Source organism: Festucalex cinctus, chromosome 15 (genome assembly GCF_051991245.1).
Source record: "Festucalex cinctus isolate MCC-2025b chromosome 15, RoL_Fcin_1.0, whole genome shotgun sequence".
Lineage (NCBI taxonomy): Eukaryota > Metazoa > Chordata > Actinopteri > Syngnathiformes > Syngnathidae > Festucalex > Festucalex cinctus.
The window spans coordinates 21,143,860-21,164,069 of NC_135425.1; the positions used below are offsets into that span (position 1 = coordinate 21,143,860).

General features: G+C 39.8%; 3 protein-coding genes across 4 annotated transcripts; 1 reads left to right on the forward strand and 2 right to left on the reverse strand.

Moving 5' to 3' along the window:
• The first annotated feature begins 462 nt into the window (after positions 1-462).
• On the forward strand, positions 463-3,309 carry brf2 (BRF2 general transcription factor IIIB subunit). Its single transcript, XM_077496921.1, has 4 exons — positions 463-747; positions 897-956; positions 1,310-1,631; positions 2,393-3,309. The coding sequence occupies exons 1-4, from the start codon at positions 600-602 to the stop codon at positions 3,153-3,155; spliced, it is 1,293 nt and encodes a 430-aa protein (XP_077353047.1). The 5' UTR covers positions 463-599; the 3' UTR covers positions 3,156-3,309.
• A 122-nt stretch (positions 3,310-3,431) lies between these two features.
• On the reverse strand, positions 3,432-10,787 carry prlhr2b (prolactin releasing hormone receptor 2b). 2 transcript variants are annotated; one of them, XM_077496922.1, is made up of 3 exons: positions 10,695-10,787; positions 8,617-9,051; positions 3,432-6,084 (listed from the first exon to the last, which is right to left on the reverse strand). In XM_077496922.1, the coding sequence occupies exons 2-3, from the start codon at positions 9,009-9,011 to the stop codon at positions 5,451-5,453; spliced, it is 1,029 nt and encodes a 342-aa protein (XP_077353048.1). In that variant the 5' UTR covers positions 9,012-9,051; positions 10,695-10,787; the 3' UTR covers positions 3,432-5,450. The 2 variants fall into 2 exon arrangements, with proteins under 2 accessions (XP_077353048.1, XP_077353049.1); XM_077496923.1 differs by lacking the exon at positions 10,695-10,787 and adding an exon at positions 9,148-9,224.
• A 2,556-nt stretch (positions 10,788-13,343) lies between these two features.
• Positions 13,344-20,067, reverse strand: anxa4 (annexin A4). The gene is made up of 13 exons (XM_077496793.1): positions 19,926-20,067; positions 18,411-18,461; positions 17,936-18,023; positions 17,422-17,516; positions 15,914-16,027; positions 15,700-15,790; positions 15,326-15,405; positions 15,049-15,105; positions 14,881-14,974; positions 14,298-14,393; positions 14,163-14,221; positions 13,962-14,084; positions 13,344-13,590 (listed from the first exon to the last, which is right to left on the reverse strand). Exons 2-13 carry the CDS (start codon positions 18,417-18,419, stop codon positions 13,534-13,536), a joined length of 963 nt encoding a protein of 320 aa, XP_077352919.1. The 5' UTR covers positions 18,420-18,461; positions 19,926-20,067; the 3' UTR covers positions 13,344-13,533.
• Between the last annotated feature and the right edge of the window lie 143 nt (positions 20,068-20,210).

Sequence of the window (20,210 nt, forward strand, 5' to 3'; positions counted from 1 at the left end):
CAAATTAAATCTCAAAAGTTTTTCTTTTTTTTTTTTTTTTGGTGTTTTTTGTTTTTGTTTTGTTTTTTGTAGAAGACCTAATGATTAATAGTTTTAAGACTCATTTCAAAGATATGCTTATTCACCACTCTTGTCACATAAAATTTGACTTGTTCTCTAAAAATCTTTTCTTTTTTTTTTAAATATACAACTCGTAAAATTACCACAAATGTATGGCTTTTTCCCTCAAATAGTTTCTCCCCCAAAGAAACTACTGTAATCCTAAAAACACGACTTTAAAAACAAAATACACTTTTTATTTAGAAATACGTGTGTACTCTTAAAAACTACCCTTTATTCTTGAAAAATTTAAATGTATTTTGAGAAATTATGTGAAAATTCTAAATTTGATTATACCTTTCTTTCTCACACACATTCTCGCGTTTTCTTTCGTGCGTCGTACGAGGGCGGAACCATCGCCTTACAGGACGTTGTATATACCCGGAACTATTTTTGACGTACACCATCGAAGCAACTGCAGCGCTTTCCTCCAGATTTCGTCCCTTTGTCTTATGAGAATTTATTATTGTCGCGGCGTAGGCGGTGGCACTTGATAGAACATGTCCGCGGTGGGTTTGAAATGTCCCTGCTGTGGCTCGTCCAGCATTGTGGAAGACGACCATCACGCGCAACGTCAGTTGGTCTGTGTGGACTGTGGGGCTGTGGTGTCAGAAGGAGCTCTCACCCACGATTCTTTCGAAGGCAGAGGTAGAATACAAAAAATAATAAACGTATAAGCATACCTTCCTGCTTTTGCGTTTTATTTCCGATAGTGTTTCAATACAAAGTATTTAATGTATTTATTTTGCCCGTGTGTGGTGTAAATTGATTTATTTTCAATGTATTTATTTTTACAGATGTCAGCTACAGCCGCACAACAGCTGTTGCTAAACAGCCATGTTTAAACCAGATAAAAGGTGAGCTGTTCTGTGTGTACATATATTACAGTAGCTACATAAGACGGGGACAGTGTATCCATCTCAGCTGGGGTGGCCATTTTGCCACTTGCTGGCCAGTGGCCACTGAAAATTGCATCACAGTTGCTCAGGGCTAAGGTAACGACCAATCAATCCTCACCTGTTTTCTGAAGCTGAGCCGGGATTGGTTGTTACCTGAGTTGAGCAACTGTGATATGATTTTCAGTCGACAGCATGTGGCAAAATGGCCGCTCCTTTAGATGGTTTAAAAAAAAGGGTGGATTTTGCCGCTTAACTTGTTATATTAATGTCTTGACGTTTCTTTACGTTCTGATTTTGCAACACCCACACAGGTCAGCAGCGTCTGAAAGCCATCTGCAGAGCGCTACGTGTCAACGCCGAAATTGAGACGGTGTCAAGCACGTATTTTGCGCAGGCTTACGAGCACGATAGCTTCCTGAAGGTTAGCCTGCAAAAGAAGGAGTGTCTGGCCGGCTGCTGTGTGCTGGTGAGCTGCAGGCAGCTCAACTGGCCCGTTACCATATGCACCATCGCCTGCCTGCTGGAGGCGGACCTGGTGATGATGGGCGCCGTCTACCAAGAGATGATGAAGGTTCTCAAGGTCCAGGCGCCACTAATCAACATTAGCGACGTGATGGAGGCTCATTGTCAAGAGTAAGCATTCATTGAAATTGAAGTTTTTTCTTTTTTACAGCTAGATTGGTAAGAGATTCACACATGGTGAGCTGGATTCATTTTATATTTTTATTTATCGTTGATACAACCTGAATACTTTCATTTGGGATATTATTTTTGTTCTCCATTTCTATTGGTCTTTGTGGGAGAGGTCAGATGGTTCATTGTCTGTTTTTACTTTTCATTAATATTCAATGGTTGTACTAAAATCTGTTACTTTATTGGTCTTGTGATTGGTTTTAGTCATGGGAAGCTATGCTAAAAATGAGTATGAAAGCTGGTTAACTCGCAAACATCAAACAAACACACGACCGACTTGAAAGTGGTCCTGAATCACAACATCCAGTTAACTTGTAAAATGTGGCGGTTTCCCTTTGATGCTATCAGCCCTGGTCACTTGCGAGTATGCTAAGCCAATTGTCATCGCTGGGTGAGTGGTTTTATTTAATTGTCGTTCCGTTTTTCACATTGAAATGTTAGGTCAACATTGCCTGTATAGCTAATTATTGTTATATGATGCTACATATGCAGATTACCAATAACAGCAGACCTTAGCATGTCATTTGAATGTGTAATCTTCTCCATTGAATGTACCTTGTGTACCAATGCGTTTAATTGTATTTAAGACTTGTCACACTTATTGTTTTTCTTTTATTTAATCATAATCATAACCCCAGTTAGACATGCTATCAACTGTTTAGGTTTGGTATATCATTATTTGTTTTTCCCCTTCCTGTCAGGTACAAAATCAGCCCCCTCGACGTGCATGAAGACCTTGCCGAAGAGTACAAGGATTTAAACAAACGAGCCTTGTCCTTGGTGGAGATGGCCGCCGACTCCTGGATCCTGACCGGCCGTCAGCCCGTCCCTTTAATGATGGCGACGGTCTACTTAGCCTGGCAGTCCCTGAACCCCAACCACGTTCGCCTCAAAGTGTCCCTGGAGAAGTTCTGCCTCATCGCCAAGGTGAAAAAGAACCGGGCCGTCGCGAAAAGAGTGGGCGAGATCAAGGGGGTGCTATGCAAACTGGGTAAAGAGATCCCTTGGGTGACGGATGCGGTGACGCCAGACAATGTGGTTAAGCACGTGGGGGATATTGTCAAGAACAGATTTGCTCTCCTACGGCGGGCTATGAGGAGCCACGAGGAGGCCATGCAGGAAGAGAGTCAAGACAGCTGCGAAGAGGTAAATCTTCCTGAGCCCGAAGATCAGACTGCAACCGGCTGGAATTCTGAGAAGGCTGAACAACAGCCAGGAGAGAGTCGCGAGTCCAACAGTAATCAAAATCCACAACGCAACTGGGGGAAGAGGTTGCTTTTCGCGCCTCCGTGCGTGATTCACCCTAAGAAACGTAGACCGGCGCCAGAAGGGCTCAAAGACGTGACTGGCGACGAGGAGATCTCAGACAGCGAGATTGAGTCTTACCTCCGCACCCCGCGGGAGGCCAGGGAGTTTGCCGTCACGCAGAAGGCTTGCTTGTCACAGAGTGAGGAGGCCAAATGAGAATAATGGAGAAATAGAGCTACTGGACTTCTGCAATGTTGTACTTGTGGATTACCTCAATGGAAGTTCTATCTTATTTTATACAATTTCCTTATTTGATGAAGATGTACTTTTGTTGTTCATTAGAAATCTTAATAAAAAAGATACACACGCAGTGAGCAGGATTTGTGACGTGTACAAACACATTTTAATGTCAATCATAAAACATACCCTCCCACTGTCATAATGCAATATTCGTAATGGTTCAAACTTCACTCTGTTCTAGTCAGAGGGAAATCAGAATTATACAGAAGTAGTATGGTGTCCATAAATAGAACTTATGACATTATACATGAGCATTACAGACACTCCTTTAGTAATCAGTTCGTTTTAACTTCACAAAATTTGACATGCGTTAAAACTTAATGGCATACACTTACAGTAAATCACTTTTTTTTTTTTCTTCCCCCATTCCATTTAATAAACTTCAACTATTACTAAGACAATTTACAATATTGATTTTATGTATTATCAACCATTTAAGAGGTACAATCTAAAAACAGTTTATCCAAAAAATGGGCTGGTCTGCTACTCGGGTCAGTTTGACCCAACTTTCTGGGTTGTTTTTGTGTAAAACATCCCATAAAATGAGGTTACATTGATCCAAGTAGCGGGTTGATCCGCTTTTTACCATATCTGGGTTATTTTTTTTAACCAACTTGGGTTAACAAGCAGCAAGTTGGTCCTATTTTTTTACCCCATATTTTTTTACCTAACTGTCTTTAGAGCGTAATGTCTTGCAACTTACACAAATCACAAGTACCTATTTGCGCCTTCATTTTCAAACATTACTAAAAAAATATATAGCTGACACAGCAATGCAAGTGAGACAGGCTATTAAGGAAACAAATTGATTTTAAATCAAAATATCTTCTCTGTATTGCATATATAATACAGTCGATATATAAAGTCTACACAAACATTCAGATTTCAAATGTGCAAGGTTGTCATGATTTTTGAACATTTGACAAATATCAATAAATTAATCATATGATATAATACATTATATCAAAGCTTTTTTCAACTTCTTTAAACTTTTTTTTCCCCCACCGTTCCTCACTGTGATTTACAATCTCTGAATTCACTTTACAGGGTCTTTAAAGAGGGCTGACAGGAACCGTGGCAGACAAGCTAAGCTAATATTAGCATGTTTGTTTATTTTTGTTATTTCTGGCCCTTAACTTTTGAGCTTTGATACTAAACTTGTGAAAACTTTTTAGAACACGACGAGGATGAATCATCTTGACCAATGTGTGTTCATTTCCTACTCAGGAATGGTATGAATTGAGTTTAAATGTTCGTCTATCTGAATGCAGTTGTGTCCTGTGATTGATTGTCGACCAGTCCAGGATTGAGTCTGTTTTACCTGAAACAAACGGGATACGCTCCAGACTTGTGGTTGACTGATTCAAGAGTGGTGTAGTGGTAGAATATCCTGACTTTGATGCAGGCAGTGTGGGTTTAGTTCCCGTCAAGTGCCATTGACGGCTATAGACGTCAAAAATCAATTTTATCTGGGCTGGCAGTGAATGAGTAAAGTTGAATGTGAACGGTTGTCAGTTGTCATATGTGCCCTGTGATTGACTAACGAACAGTCTAGGTTGGTCTGCTTTCGGCTGTGTAGGAGTAATTGTAAATAAGTTGTTATACATTTTGCCTCAATGAAGAACTGCTTCTGTTTGCAATGAAGACTGCTTTTCTTGCAGAGAAGAATTACTTCTGCTTGCAATGAAGAATGCTTTGCTCTGTTCCCACTCACATTCACATAGGCTGGCTATTTGAAAATGACTCAAAAGCTGAAGAACCACAACATCTAACACAGCAAAATATTTTGAGCCAGTCTGCTTTCTGTTAATGCAAACTTAACCACACATGTACTCAGCAATCTTCCACTCACATGCACAACACATAGACAAACAAGTACACTGTGTTCCAACTATGCCTTGCATTTGCATTTTTAGGGTGGGAACACCCATGTAACTATGGTTGTGGAAAGGGTGTGGAAAACCATACAAATAGAGAGGGTGAGAAGAGGAATCTTCAGAGAGTGCAGGAGTGAATTGTATCAGTTAGTTCCTCTCCTCACGAGACCTGAACTGAGTGTATTCTCTCCTTTTTGTGTCGTGTTTAATAGATGTCAAACAGGTAACCCTGACAGCCCGACATCACCTGAATCAGGCTTCTGCGAACCTGAACAGGATCAGCTTTGTAGCAAATGGATTGATGATACCATGAATAGCAGCCTCACTGTGGGGGCTACAAGACCACGCCGGCAGTGCAACGGTTGACCGGCACGCCGACGCGACTGCGGCACTTGAGCATCTTCCTCAGCTCAGCGCGGAATCGGTCATGCAGCCACACGTAGAGGAAAGGGTTGCAGCAGGACGAGCTCATGGCACAAAGGTGGCAGAGCAGCTGGATGAGCAGGAAGAAGCGCTTGTTAATGAGCCGGATGTCGATGTCACGCAGCATGTTGAAAACGTGAATAGGGAGCCAGCACAGGGCAAAGGCGGACACCAAGAGGGCGACCAGGCGGAAGATCTTCCTCTTGCGGGCTTGCTGGGCGCTAGCCTTCTCTTGGGTTCTGTGGCCGGGCGCCACGCACTTTTTCAGCTTGACCGTGATGCACAAGTAGGAGACGAAGACGGCGGACAGGGGGAGGACGTAGGTGATCAGCAGGGTGCTGTACGCGTAGGCCCGTCGCGCTTTCTCCTGGCCCAGCCAGAACTCCTCGCAGATAGTGAAGCCTTCTTCCTTGAACTCCACGTGGTAGGTGTGGCTGACCGCCGGGGCGACCAGGCCGCAGGACAGGAGCCAGATCCCTGCGAGGACGCAGGCACAGGTGGCCACGGAGGTGCGCTTCTTCAGCGGGTGTACTGTTGCGTAATATCTACAAATATGGAAAGTTGCTTCATAGGCAGGGGGATTTCAAGAAACTAGAATATGGCAAAAGTCAACTATGGTAGTAGCTCAATTGAAAAAGTGTAGCATTTCAGTGTCAATACACACACACAATGAAATTTATTGTTTCTGTTTTGATTATAGCTTATATGTAATGAATATCAGTTTGCATCTAATAGTAGTGGGGGAAAAAACAGTAATTGACACCCCCCATGAAAATGTTCGTAATTTCCTATATTAATAATTGACCAGACTGAGCACGCTTTCAAAATTTCTTTTGAAGTGAGGAAAAAAATGGAATAAAAGGGTGACTATTCAGGCCCGAACACCAGGTGGTATGAAGGCCGTCTTGGAATCAGTCTTCATCATTGTTCGTTAAATCAATCGCCTTTTTCGAGGGCCTCAACATAGCTGAAAATTCACAAATTTTTGCACGGCCATCAGTCCAGGTGATGTATCGTAGGGTTCCTTGACTCAACCCTATAACCCACTCAGTAGCGCCCCCTAGAATATGAGACAAAAATATTTCTTGACAGCAGCCATTTTGGGTGAATTTTCAGGGCTCGTGTGTGACAAACTCATGAGGAATTTTTTCCCACGTGAAAGCAGGTATTCTAGATATTTATTCGCCAAACTGATTTTTGTTTTTCTTTAACCTAGACATCTATTGTGAACAGAGCTTAGCTTCAAAGTTTAATTAACATATTCTGAGGATTCACCACAAAACATTCCAGGGCTCACATTTTGATGGACAAATTAAACCATTGCTACCTAAAAAATACTTAGCAATTGTTAGTTACGTGCCCAAATAAACTCCTCAAAGTTTACTCTGGAAAGTAGTGGTCGACACAAAACTGGGACACCATGTCTTTCGTAACGGCAGGAAAAAGTCTCAAGGAGCCATGCCTAAAAGTGAACAGGGAGTCAGCCATTTTGGGTGAATTCCATGTCTCAAACGTTGACAAAGAGTTTGATGAAGGTCAGAAAATCGATTACTTTTGGATGACAATTAAACATTTTCAGCATGCATAACTGCTTGGCTCATCCTGTGATTTACAACATGACACGCCAGGCAATTTAGAGGATTGCCAAATTTGTATAAATATGCATATGCCAAGTACAAAAGCCTGACGTGTTTATAAAGTCTAATTTCAGGAAGCGAACATCATGTAGCTCAGCTGAATGGCACTGACAGATTTCTTTGAAAAGATAAATAATGAGCTTACTCCTAATGGTGTTAAAAAGCTGCTGCGGTGCGCTACAGAAGTACATAATTAACAAGGACTGTTGACTACCGGAACGTCTGCTTGACAAAAATATACTGTACACTGCAATTGCATCTGTAATGGTAATGGACTTTTTCACAGCTTTTGTAGCACAGCACATTAAGGACACATGCATTTACATAAAAAGGTAAAAAAGAGACGTATTGATTCATTGACGAGTCTATAACATGATAAGGTATGCTGAAGTATCCTAATAAGTGAATATCACCATAAGGCAGTGCTTCTCAATTATATTCTGTCATGCGCCCTGTCATATAATATTTATATTTGTATAATATTTTTCATTGCTGTATAGTACAAAAGCACAATATTGTGTGTATTTTTTTTATTTTTTTAGTATGAGCTCATTTTTATACAATATTGTGACCTTTTTTTTGTATCGTCAAACTCCCCACGTTATCGTAGTAATTATCATATCATGACCTTCATATCGTGATAATATTGTACCAAGATGTTTGGATATCGTTACATCCCAATACGGCACTGACGCGGAGAAAGGAGTTCAAAACATTCAACGTCATTTCCGTCTGTGTCATGACTAGGGTCATGCAAGGGTTATGCTTACTGTTATGACTAGGGTCATGCAAGGGTTATGGTTACTGTTATGACTAGGGTCATGCAAGGGTTATGCTTATACTGTCATGACTAGGGTCATGTAGAGTTATGCTTACTGTTATGACGAGGGTCAGGCAAGGGTAATGTTTGGTACTGTCATGAGTAGAGTCACGTAAGGGTTATGACTAGGGTCATGCAAAGGTTATGTTAGGGTCACGACCGTGAAGTCGTGTCTGTTTTGAATTGATGTAACCAGCATCTAGTTTCAACTGGTAAGACTCTATGTGATGTCAGAAATCTTTATCGGCATGTAACTCTGTGATGTCAGGAATCTTTAATCTCTTTATCGAGTCAACAGCCAATCAGGGAATTCCATGTCAGTCCTGTTACCCACATGACCCAGCCACGACGAATCAGATCGATTCGCTGTCTATATAAGCCTGTCCTGAGAAGGGTGTGTTTTGTCGGATTATTACCTCTGTTCCTCTGTGCATCTCCACAGCCCAAGGGGGCTTGGCGTCTCGTGATTCTCAGTGCATTCTCATAGTTTCTCATCTAGTCAAGTTTGTTCTACGCTCCTCGATGTTATGCGAATAAAGAGTTAAAATCTTATTTGTGTTTTTGGGGTCCAACCCCAGAACATAAGAGTCTGAAACTCAAGCGAACCATTAGTCACCCACCTGTCCACAGCTATGGCAGTGAGCGTGAAGACCGAAACGTAGACGGTTACCGGCTGGATGAGGAACACCAAATAGCACGTGAAGCGTCCGAAGACCCAACCGTGGGGGTTGAAGGCGTACGCGAGGGTGAAGGGCACGCACGTCACGCACATGAGCATGTCAGAGAAGGCCAGGTTGCCGATGAAGAAATTGGTGACGTTGTGCATCTTGCGCGTCCGACAGATGACGTAGAGGAGCAGGTAGTTGGCGAAGACTCCCACCGCCACCACCAGGGCGTAGCAAGGGATGATCAGGGGTTTGAACGTCTGCAATAGGGCCACGTCGGCGAACTGCGAGCTGCGGTTGCTGGAGTTGTCGTGCACGGCTATCTCGTAAATGCTGCTATTCGTCTCCATGGCCGTCACCGTCCTGAAAATGTGAGACGGGACGTGCTTCCTTAAGGAAACATCAAGTAACAAAGGTCACACATGAGTCTAGCTGGATGAAGAAATCACCTCAAATAAAAAAATTATTATAAAATGGAAAACTAACCATGCTTGTTAATGAATGATAAAGAAGACATTTGAGTGCAGCAAAACGGGGAAATAAGGGAAGGAGTCATTCCGTGAAATGGAAAATGTCAGCATGATTTGAGTCAACAGTTCAGTGTTTATCTGGTTTTAAAATGTTAAAGCATTTAAATAGAGCATTTCTTAAAAGCACCTGCCTTCCGATGCCTACATCACAATCATGTAAGACATTATGCAATCAAATAAATGTAACATAAATCAAACGTGCAGTAAAATATTCACATTGTTGCACAAATAAAAACAAATTAAATTATGATAGAATAATTTTTTTTTTTTGCCTAAAAATAAACCGCCATGAAACACGTGCAACATACACTAGTGATGCAACATGACACACAAAATTTACCCAAAAAAGCAATAACAGAAAAAAAAAAGAAAGACTTATAATCCCCAGTATAGCACTTTCCCTTAAAATTGCATGACATTATTGGCCATTTTCTATCCTTCTAATTTTTAATTTCTAGTTCCTGATTGTAAAATGGCCACCAGAAGCCAACCAACGCTTATATCGTTCGCCGTTGCAAGGGTTGATACCTTGAAATAAGGCCAGGAATTGGTCTGATATTGATACCTGGTGTCGGTACAAAATGATCGCATTAATCATATATTTACGCAGATTAATCACACAATTAATACCGATAAAAACAAATATAAATATAAAAAAATTGCACTTTGTATTTCTCTAACTGTTGAAATTGTAATATAATAATAAAAAAAAGTGCAGAAAATTCTTAACCGTGGGGTACCCTCATGAAATGCAGAATGATATGGAGAGAAATGGGTGTCTTTATTTTCAATCAAACAAAAAAGGAATTTGCAATTAAAAAAAAAAAAATCAAACAAAAAAATATTTGAACAACCCCCCTACAAAAAAAATGAAACAAAAAAGGGTTTTTAATTAAAAAAAAAAAAATGCAAGCAAAATTAATGGGTATTAAAAAAAAAAAAGAAAAAAAAAAAAAGAAAACTTGCAAACAAGTTTTTAGGTTTTGTTTGCAACTCCTGACTTTTGGTTGCAAATTTGTTTTGCGGTTGTGATTTTTTCAATTTTTCTCTTCTTTGTTTGAATGAAAATAAAGACACAAACTTCTCTCTGCTTACTGACCAGAGGGACGATTTAAAAACTATAATAATAATCCATCCATCCATCCATCCATCCATTTTCTTGACCGCTTATTCCTCACAAGGGTCGCGGGGGGAGCTGGAGCCTATCTCAGCTGGCTTTGGGCAACCCTGAACTGGTTGCCAGCCAATCGCAGTAATAATAATAATAATAATAATAATATTAATAATAATATTAATAATAATGATAATACTACTAATAATAGTTAAACAGCAATAAGTTATCCTGCAATATACTGACCCTTGTGAGTATACATATATATATATATATATATATATATATATATATATATATATATATTCATTCAAAATGTTCTTTCATTTATTTAGAAACAAGGTTATTGCATTGTAGGAGTCCTTTTAAGAATAAAAAGTTCAGTATCTTACCTGTGATCAATTCAATGTGAAGTAGAGATATTCACTGCGTGCTCTTTCTCTGAATGAACAGAAACTGCCTCCGATCACACTGAGTGAGCGTTTAGAAACGACTGGCGAGGAGGAGGAGGAGAAGGAGGGAGTATGTGGGAATGACAGCTAGCCAATAAGATGACAGATCTCCTTTTGAAGATTCATGTGACGGCCTGATGTTGACCTTGAACTCTTTAGCGTTGCGTATTAACGATGCAGCGGTTGTCAGTCATCTGCCGGCTGGCAAATACCGGCGCTAGTTTTTATTCGCCGATATGCAGTACATAGTGTGAGAAGATGCCGCCTGAATAGAAGTATTTTGCTTGGTCTACTCTTTGGTGATGAATAGCAGTGTTGCGCATAAAATTCAAGGACAGATTCTTATTTTTTCTTGATTTTAATTTCCAACTTCCCATCAGTAATCTTACTTTACACCCAAACCGCCCACATTGTAAAATAGTTATCATACTAAGATTACATACAATATGCATTGACCATGTGTTTGTGGAAAAAATGCCACTGCTCTTCTGCTCTCTCTCTCTGTTGAACTTATGTTCTGGAGTTGGATCCCAAAAACGCAGATACAAATAACATTTTAACTCTTTATTCGCATAACATCGAGAGGCGTAGAACAAACTTGACTAGACGAGAAACAACGAGAATGTATCGAGAATCACGAGACGCTAAACTAACAGGCTGTGGAGGTGCACAAAGGAACAGAAGTAATAATCCGACAAAAACACACACTTCTCAGTCAGGCTTATATAGACAGCGAATCGATCTGATTGGCTGTGGCGAGACATGTGGGAAACAGGACTGACATGGAATTATCTGATTGGCTTTTGACCAGATAAAGAGATTAAAGATTCTTGACATCACATAGATCCTGACATCACATATCATCTTACAAATTGAAACTAGATGCTGGTTACATCAGTTCAAAACAGACACTTGACCTCACGGTCATGACCCAAACATAATCCTTGCATGACCCTAGTCATGACAGTAAACATAACCCTTACATGACCCTAGTCATGACAGTAAGCATAACCCTTGCATGACCCTAATCATGACAGTACCTCCCCCCCAAAGGACGCCTCCTTTATATCCATCCATTCCCATTTATTTTTTTATTTAATTTCTGAATTATATTTTTTATATCTGTTTTTATTTTCACTTATTTTGCATATTTGGCATTTTTGCTCCTCCATAAAAAGTCACCATCACCAAATGTATCCTTGAGATCCTCCTTGAGATGCAATGTCACAAAATATGTCGGTTTGAAGTTCCAAATGTTTTCTGAAGCTTCCCTCTTTTACTATTTCTCGTCACATTGCAGTCCCGGCACACTCTGTACACACCGCCTCAGACATCCAACAAAGATGGAGATTCACCACATCTCCTGAAGCGCAACATCATGCGTCCTTCATATTTGTATGCCGAATAGAACTCATTCAGTCTCCTGCAGTTTTTAGAAATAACACACACACCTCGGATTCACAGGTCCGATGAAACACGTGAAGATGGAATGGAAAAGAAAGAGATTGAACCCATTCATCATCCATCACTTTTTATTTATCCTCATTCGTGGGCAAGCTGACTTGACGCGAGAGGCGGGGTGCGCTCTCGATTGGTTGCAGGGCGCATACAGACAAGCAAGCGTCCATTCACACTCACATTTACTTCTACTCTGCAAAACCTGATGAACAAAATTTTTGAGACAGGTGAATTTTTTTTTTGGAATGAGTGATTGTCACTGTTTAAGTGATTCTACAGGTTTATGTTATTTTATTTTTTTTATTAAGACTACTATAGTAGTAGTACGTTTATGAACATTGAAGCATAATAGCTAATAAATCCAAATATGTATTTTTTTGTAATAATTTGTTAATTTATGAAAATTTGAGAATACAGTAGTCTTAAATTGAAATCAGTGTCTGCTTAAAAGTTATAGCAACCAAAGTTAATACACGTAATCAATTAATAATTTCTGATTATTAAAAGGACTGGCTCCTTTTTTCAGAACTGACATATTCATTATGAAACTTCAAGTCCTTCATCAATAGTAATATTAACACAAAAAAAAAAAATGTGGTTATGGAACACATATCAAAGATAATGTGTAGGTTTTCATGCCAATGCTTGCACAAAGCATCACGGTGATGCATGCTGCAAAGTCGTTAACTCTCTCAAGGCTGCAGATGAGTCACATTTTGCTTTCAGCCACAATAACACTGTCAAACAAAAGATGCCAATAGTGTTTCCTTTTTGTTTATTTATTTATATAACTTTCGCAGTTGTGCTGCTGCCCCACAGTGGCAGAGGAAGATACACGTCTGCTCAAATGGAAGTTTGAAGATTGGGACCTCCTCCTTAACTTGATTAGAGTACACTTTAAAGTCTAAAATTGCAGCTAGGATCCTGTTAATGTAATTGAGGGGCTGACTCAACACATGAAGAATGACTCCCAATTAAACAAATGGACTTGAATGGGCGGTAACAAGACAAGAGGCCGGTAACGTTTGTCTTTTGTGTCAGTAAAGATGCGGCGGCACATATTAGAGCTATTACCATGCGTAAATTCTTAAAGACGGGATCGATCGAAAAAGAACAAAACTCTGACATGTGTAAAAGGTCACTGGTCTTTGGTTTAATCGATCATAGATACAGTAAAACAAGGCACCATGGTCAGTTGGATTGAGAAATATAAAGGCCATAAAAGATTAGGAAAAGTGAGTCGTCCACACACAGTAGGGCTGACGATGTGCTCCATAGAACAACATGTGGATGGCTGATCGCTCTCTGTGGTGTTTCCTTTTTACTCTCCTCCACACAGTTCCAAAAGGATTTTGCAGTAGTCACCAGATGTATCTCCCTAAGGAAAGAAAGGGAATCAGTGGAGAGGAGAGGAACTGAAGTCAGGCTATTGAAGACAAACAGGTAACACGATTTTTGATTTTCATATCTAGCTAGCTAGCTAGCCATATCTAGATAGCTAGCTAGATAGCCATGTCTCGCTAGCTAGATAGATAGCTAGATAGCCACCATATCTAGCTAGATAGCCACCATATCTAGCTAGCTAGCTAGATAGCCATATCTACCTATCTAGATAGATAGCTAGATAGCCAGCTAGATAGCCATATCTAGATAGCTAGCTAGCTAGCTAGCTAGACAGCTAGATAGAGCATTAGTGTATTGCTGACTGAGTGATTGATAGGTTGACTGATTGACGATTGAGTATCTCACCTTAATGAACGAGTGTAGAGACTTGCCATACATCTTCAGGAACTGCGCCTTGATGTCCAACATGTCAATCTCCGCCCTTGACACCATGATCCTCACGAGCACACTGTCCGTGGTGCCCAGACCCTGACCACAGGCGCACAATGTCAGCAAACATGTCAACTTGAATTTTTTATAGTCCCGCCAAAAGCACGAGCGACTCACCTTCATTGATTTGTACAGACGCTCGGCAAAGAAGGCATGCTTGTTCCTCAAGCATTTCACTGGCGAAAGACAACATAGAGGAAATATTCCTGCCTGCCGTCAACAACTACGGCATTATCGGTGTAAGCGACTTACCTATGGCCAGGAAGATGTCCTCCAAACTACCTGACATCTCCCTCTTGATGCTCTCTTCAATGTCTTTCCCAGAAATTTTCTGGTACTCTTCAAACACTGAACAAAAACACAAAGTTGAGGAAAGATAATATAATGAAGTATTCAGCGCTGTTTCTATGTTATAGCCTTATTCCAAATTGGAATTTAGAAGGAAAAAAAGTCCCCTAAAAATTCTACAAAATAAAATAATAAATAAAACATTTACATAATTTACTAATTATTTTTAAATAATTTTTGCATGGATGCCATGTTTTTAAAATATATGTTAAAATCTCACGGAGTGGTCTACATGAATCGCCACAATTCATTTCAACATAATTCATTTGGCAGCAAGATGCCACCAGATGGCGCCAAAGCAATACTGTTATTTCTGTTATTGATTTGGCCTGAGCACAAAAAGCAATGAATATGTGAATATTGTTTCAGCAAATAAGGGTAATAGGTAAAAAAAAATAATGCTGCTAGGCTAAGCTACATGTCGTGTGCTAAGCATTCTTTAGCCCACATTAGGAGCTTGACATTTTTCCACTTTTTCCACAAATACCTCGTAACAGATGCTTCTGGTTCCTGACACAGAGCACAGTCAGGAATTTCACCTCGTCCGTGCCCCATCGAGCCTCGCCTGCCTCGTAGATTTCCTGCAAGCGTAGTATTGATACATTTATTGTCATTTTTTAAGACAGTCTGTTTAGAGACCTAAATAAATCCTTGCCTTGGCATCCAGCAAAGCCTGGGCCTCGTTCACTGTGTCGCTTTCGTCACGTCCAGCCTGCGTGAGTAACAAGTGTTCTTGTAATTATACTTACAGTAGGAAAAAAAATAATGTTGTATTTAATTTGTTCAGTTTGGTATGTGTGTAGCTAGCATGCTCATAGCTAGTAGCTAACACGCTGAACGAGTGGCTAGCACCTATGCATCATAGTCGAGAGGTTTTGGGTTCAAATCTGTACATTTCATTCATTTAATTCCAGACATGTCATGTATCTTACTGTGAGCAAAGAGACCAAAACCCTCTGGAACATTCCCGACGTGTCTCCATGCACGTCGTCCTCCAGGTCCTGCCCATATTCTGGCAGGACACACATAATGATATAGATTTGAAAAATGGCGAGTGGTACTTCTTGATTGATTCTTTTTAAGCAGACTACAAAGCCATCATGCAATCTACGGCACCAAAACAAAATCAGATATAAAAAAGAAAATAGATGAACGGGAAGCAGACATATTATGATTTGACATTGAAAAACACATCATAATATTACAAATTTTAAAAAAATTCCACATTTTATTTGGAAATTCATACTATAACAAACATAAATTGTCCAAATACATTTTATGTATTGATGGTAAAATTGGCACTCACGCTTCTTGTAGACCGTATTGATGGTTTTGATCTCAGCATTAGACCTGGAAGCCAGAATATCAATGAGGCACGCCTCCTCTGTTCCAGCCCCCTGTCGTCATACCATATAAAAAACGTGTTCTAAAAATTGAGGTCTATAGAACCGATTCATGATTCAAGTTCAATCTTTTTCATTTGTTAGCAGCACCAAACTTCCTATAAGCAACTCTCTGACCTTCATGGCGGTTCTCAGCTCATGAGCGTCATACACGGGCGCCGGCATGAGCAGGCCCAGCACCACGCTGCGGAAGTTCCCGCTCAGCTCTGACGACAGCTCGTCAGCCAGGTCCTGAGGAGGTGAGACACAAACCAATTCAAAACACTGCCGGAAATAAAACTGCTTTGCATGGCTTCGAATGTTCTGCTTTGTGGTGCTAGTGCGATCAACGCAACTACTGGGGCGTTTTTAGATGGGAATAAATGGGTGGGGCGCCAAACATTTTCAGTAAGTAACCTACACACACTAATGATATTTTACTGTTGATAGATCGATAGTTATTTAATAGTGCAATCATGACCATATGCCCCCGCCTATTCATTATGGAGGACCAAAACTGCCAGAATTAAAAATAAATAAATGACTAAACGTGAAAATAAAAATAGATATAAAAGTATAATTCAAAAATTAAATACAAAAATAAATATAAATGGAAATTAAAAACAACAAAAAATATATATCCCAAAATAAATAAGTAAAAGTAAAAACATACAAAAAAACAAGATTAAAAAAAAATGAAAATAAATATAAAAATAAATGTTGAAATAAATCAAAAAATAAATATATAAATAGAATTAAATAGCAATCAAATAAAAATGCTCTGCAGGTCGAAATGTTTTTATTTATTGATTGATATTTAATTCTATTTATTCGTTTATTTTTGTATTTATTTCGACATTTATTTTTAGTTTTTGAATCTAGTTTTTTATTTCTGTATTTATTTTTAAAAATTTGTTCAGTGATATAGATTTTGTTGTTTTTATTTCCATTTATATTTATTTTTTGTATTTAATTTTTTAATTATATTTTTATTTTCACTTTTTGTTATTGATTTATTCATTTATTTATTTAGCCATTTATTTATTTTTAATTTTGGCAGTTTTGGTCCTCCATAATTCATGGTTGGCTCGCCCCCCCCTCCTATCTGGAATCCATTTGAGCAAAATGAAAGACATTGAAAAGAAATTGCACTTTTCTCCTGATCTGGTGGGGTACGTGCATAGTCACCACAGTATGACTCCCTCTCTTCTAAAAAAAAAAAAAACTTCCCCAATCTTCCCACAGCACCACAGTCTGATCATTATCTCCTCATCAACGTGTCAAACGTCACCATTCTTCTCATTTAGTTAATGTATGACCGCCAAACACATACCGGTACTTGTTATCGATTCTACAGCATGGTGCGACGCTCCTTCCTGCAGATTACACAGCTCTCACTGGTCACCTTCCTGTTCTCGTATCCATTTCTGCTTCTTTGAGCTAATGATTAACAGTCACGTTACCAGCGCCATGGCAACAAAGCCCGAGTCTGCCTTGCGCGTAGAAAAAAAAAAATGCACCACGCGGGGAATTAAGATGTGAAAACATCTGTTTTCCAACTCTCCAGCTGCCTCGTTTTGTTTCTTTGTATAATTAGGATGGGGGGGGGGGGGGGGGGGGTAAGACACCATTTTGTTCACTCTCACCTTCCCCACTGCCTGTTTGAAGGCCTCCTTGATGCGCTGCCTCTGGTCGATGGTGCGGTGGACTAATACCTCAATGATGACAGCCTCTTCAGTGCCTGCGAGACATTTTTTTTTTTCAGTTAAAAAGTAAGAATGATCGTTTTCAGTGTGTTCCAATGTGAGGCATCTGTCTCGTGATTTGGTCACAATGAGGGAAAAGCAAGTTAACCTCCACACAGAAAGTATCTGTTTGGAATAGGGTCAGGGGCGGATGATTAAGCTTGCTAACGAAATCAACATTCTCATTCACACAGTCGCCGATATAAATACGATCGTGGCTGCTATACAGGCCTCAGTGTATAACTGTTAAAAAAAAAAAAAGCACACGCAAATAAGGCAAAGCACGAGGATATCAGTGTGAATGGTCAATAAAGAAAACCTGAGCAAGATGGATTTTTTTTTTTTTTTTTACTTTCCCCAAAGAGTAGGAGGAGTTGTTTGTTTTTCCATGGAGACACTATTTGGTGAGACTCACCAGCTCCTTTCATGGCCTCGCGAAGTCTCTGGGCGTCTGCTTCTGGGTCAAACCCAGACGCCTCGGTCACCGTTCCACGCTTTCCAATCTGGTCGTTTAAAAAACAAAAAAAACAAAAAAAACAAAAAAAAAACACAAAAAAAGGAAATCAGTCAAGAACTGCGTCAGAAAACTGGTCTACAGGAGAGAGACTAAAGAGACACGTGGCTCCAGAGCTGCAGGTTTACATACAGACTTAATCTAACTACTTCCGCCGTAGTCAAGCGTGCATCTTGTATAAATTACTTTGCACAATTAGGCGGTAAAGTGCATCTTACACATTATTGCATCTGTTACGAATTTAAAAAAAGAAAGGTGACAGGAATAGTCCTCATGTTTGTTTGCAAGAAAGGATAGCACAACAACTGTATTTCAATGTTTAGCCACATTCAACACAAAATACAAAAAAATAAAAAATAAATAGTACTTGACTTACCGCTGCCATAGTGAGATGAATGGAGATGTCTTTAGCGGAGTTAAGGGAAAGCTGCAAAATAATGTGGCTCGGTTAATAACATGGAAGCTGTAGCATCAGGTTGTATTGTTCACGGTGACCCTCATTAACCCTCCATCTCAATAATGCATGTTCTTCATCGTCCCATGGAGGCTCTCGCTCACACACATTTGCCTGTTGACGAGCTTTCTCGCATCCTGGCTAATCCCATTAAGAGTTATGTTGTTCTTTTGTTTGAACACACCTGTTTAAATTAAATTAACCCCACTGCACAGCTCACCGTTTCCTGCCTGCGTGGATCATCTTACACGCTGAAATGGACGCCTTATATTCACCCATACGCCCTCTGGTTGTTCAGAGATCTAATTCAATTTAATGTATCCGTCCATCCATTTTGTATCCTGGTCGGTAGGGATGTCCCGATCACACTTTTTTTGCACCTGAATCCCAGCCTTTGATCATACATGCAAATACTATTAACATACATAATCTACTGTATACATAACAGTAGGGCCCATGGGCTACTGAATATATTTGAGACAGTGCGTGTCGTCATCACACTTTTGACTCCTTTAAAGTGTGTAAATACACACATGGGTGTGTGTTTGCTGTTCTACTACTGCTACTATTACTCTATTTATTGTTCAGTTTATTTCTATCCTTCCATCCTTTTTCTAAAGCGCTTGTACTCATTAGGGTGACAAGTGAGCTGGAACCTACCACAGCTGACTTTGGGTGCGAAGGTGGGGTACAACCTGGCACATTGGTAAACTTCAGTCAAAGGTCAATTTAAAGTCTTAGATAAACCTCACATGCATGGCAGTTTTGGAACGTGGGAGGAAGCATGGAGGGGACATGCAAACTTCACATCAGGAAGGCTGGAGATTTGAACCTACAACCTCAAAACTGAAAGGCAAGCGTGTTTACTATTTTCTCTATGCTTCTGTTTATTTCAATCATGCATTCATTCAGTCATAAACAATCTTATATGACTATTTGTGGAGCACAATGGTGTGCAGATTTTGTAGCCTGCAGCTTTAACAGCTTATGTAATTGCAATGTAATGTTGCAATTATAACAACTATAATAACGAGAACAAACACAGCACGCTCAAGTAAAAGTACGGTCAAATAAAGCATCTGATTTTAGTCATGTGCCAGTGATCATACAACATACTGTAGTACTTGCCAAGAATTGAGCAACAGAAATGGAAAAACTGATGCATGCACAAACCAAACTTTATATTAACTTCAAGACTTTTAACTTCACATCTCCAATGGTCGCTGTAATAAAACCGACTTGCACAGTCGTGGCATGTTAGCCGAGATTTTAAAAAGCAACCGTTAACTTGTAATACACTGGGCACACCCAGAAGTGACCGAGTGCCCCCACCCGTGCCGCAGTCTCAAATCCATTGCGTCAAATTTAAAATGCCGTAAAAAGTGTTGTATGTTGCTCTAAACGCTTATCTCGTCGCAAATGTAACAAAAGCCCTACCTGTGCCAGTGACAGTGCAGTCTGTACGTAGGCCAAAAGACAGCGTAAACCAGGAAACTAAAGGTTTTATCACTCAGCTGGCCTCAAGTCCCACCTACTGTACTCTGATGTTGCTTTTTTTTTTTTTTTTTGCAAGAGCATTCATGTTAGTCTGATGCATTCATGTACCGCAGCAAAACGGGAATTTGTGTGTTCCACTTTCGCTATTTCACAATAGCGACAAACGTTTCTTGTGAATGCCATATGTATTCAATAACTTATGGAAATTGTAAACTCATAACACTG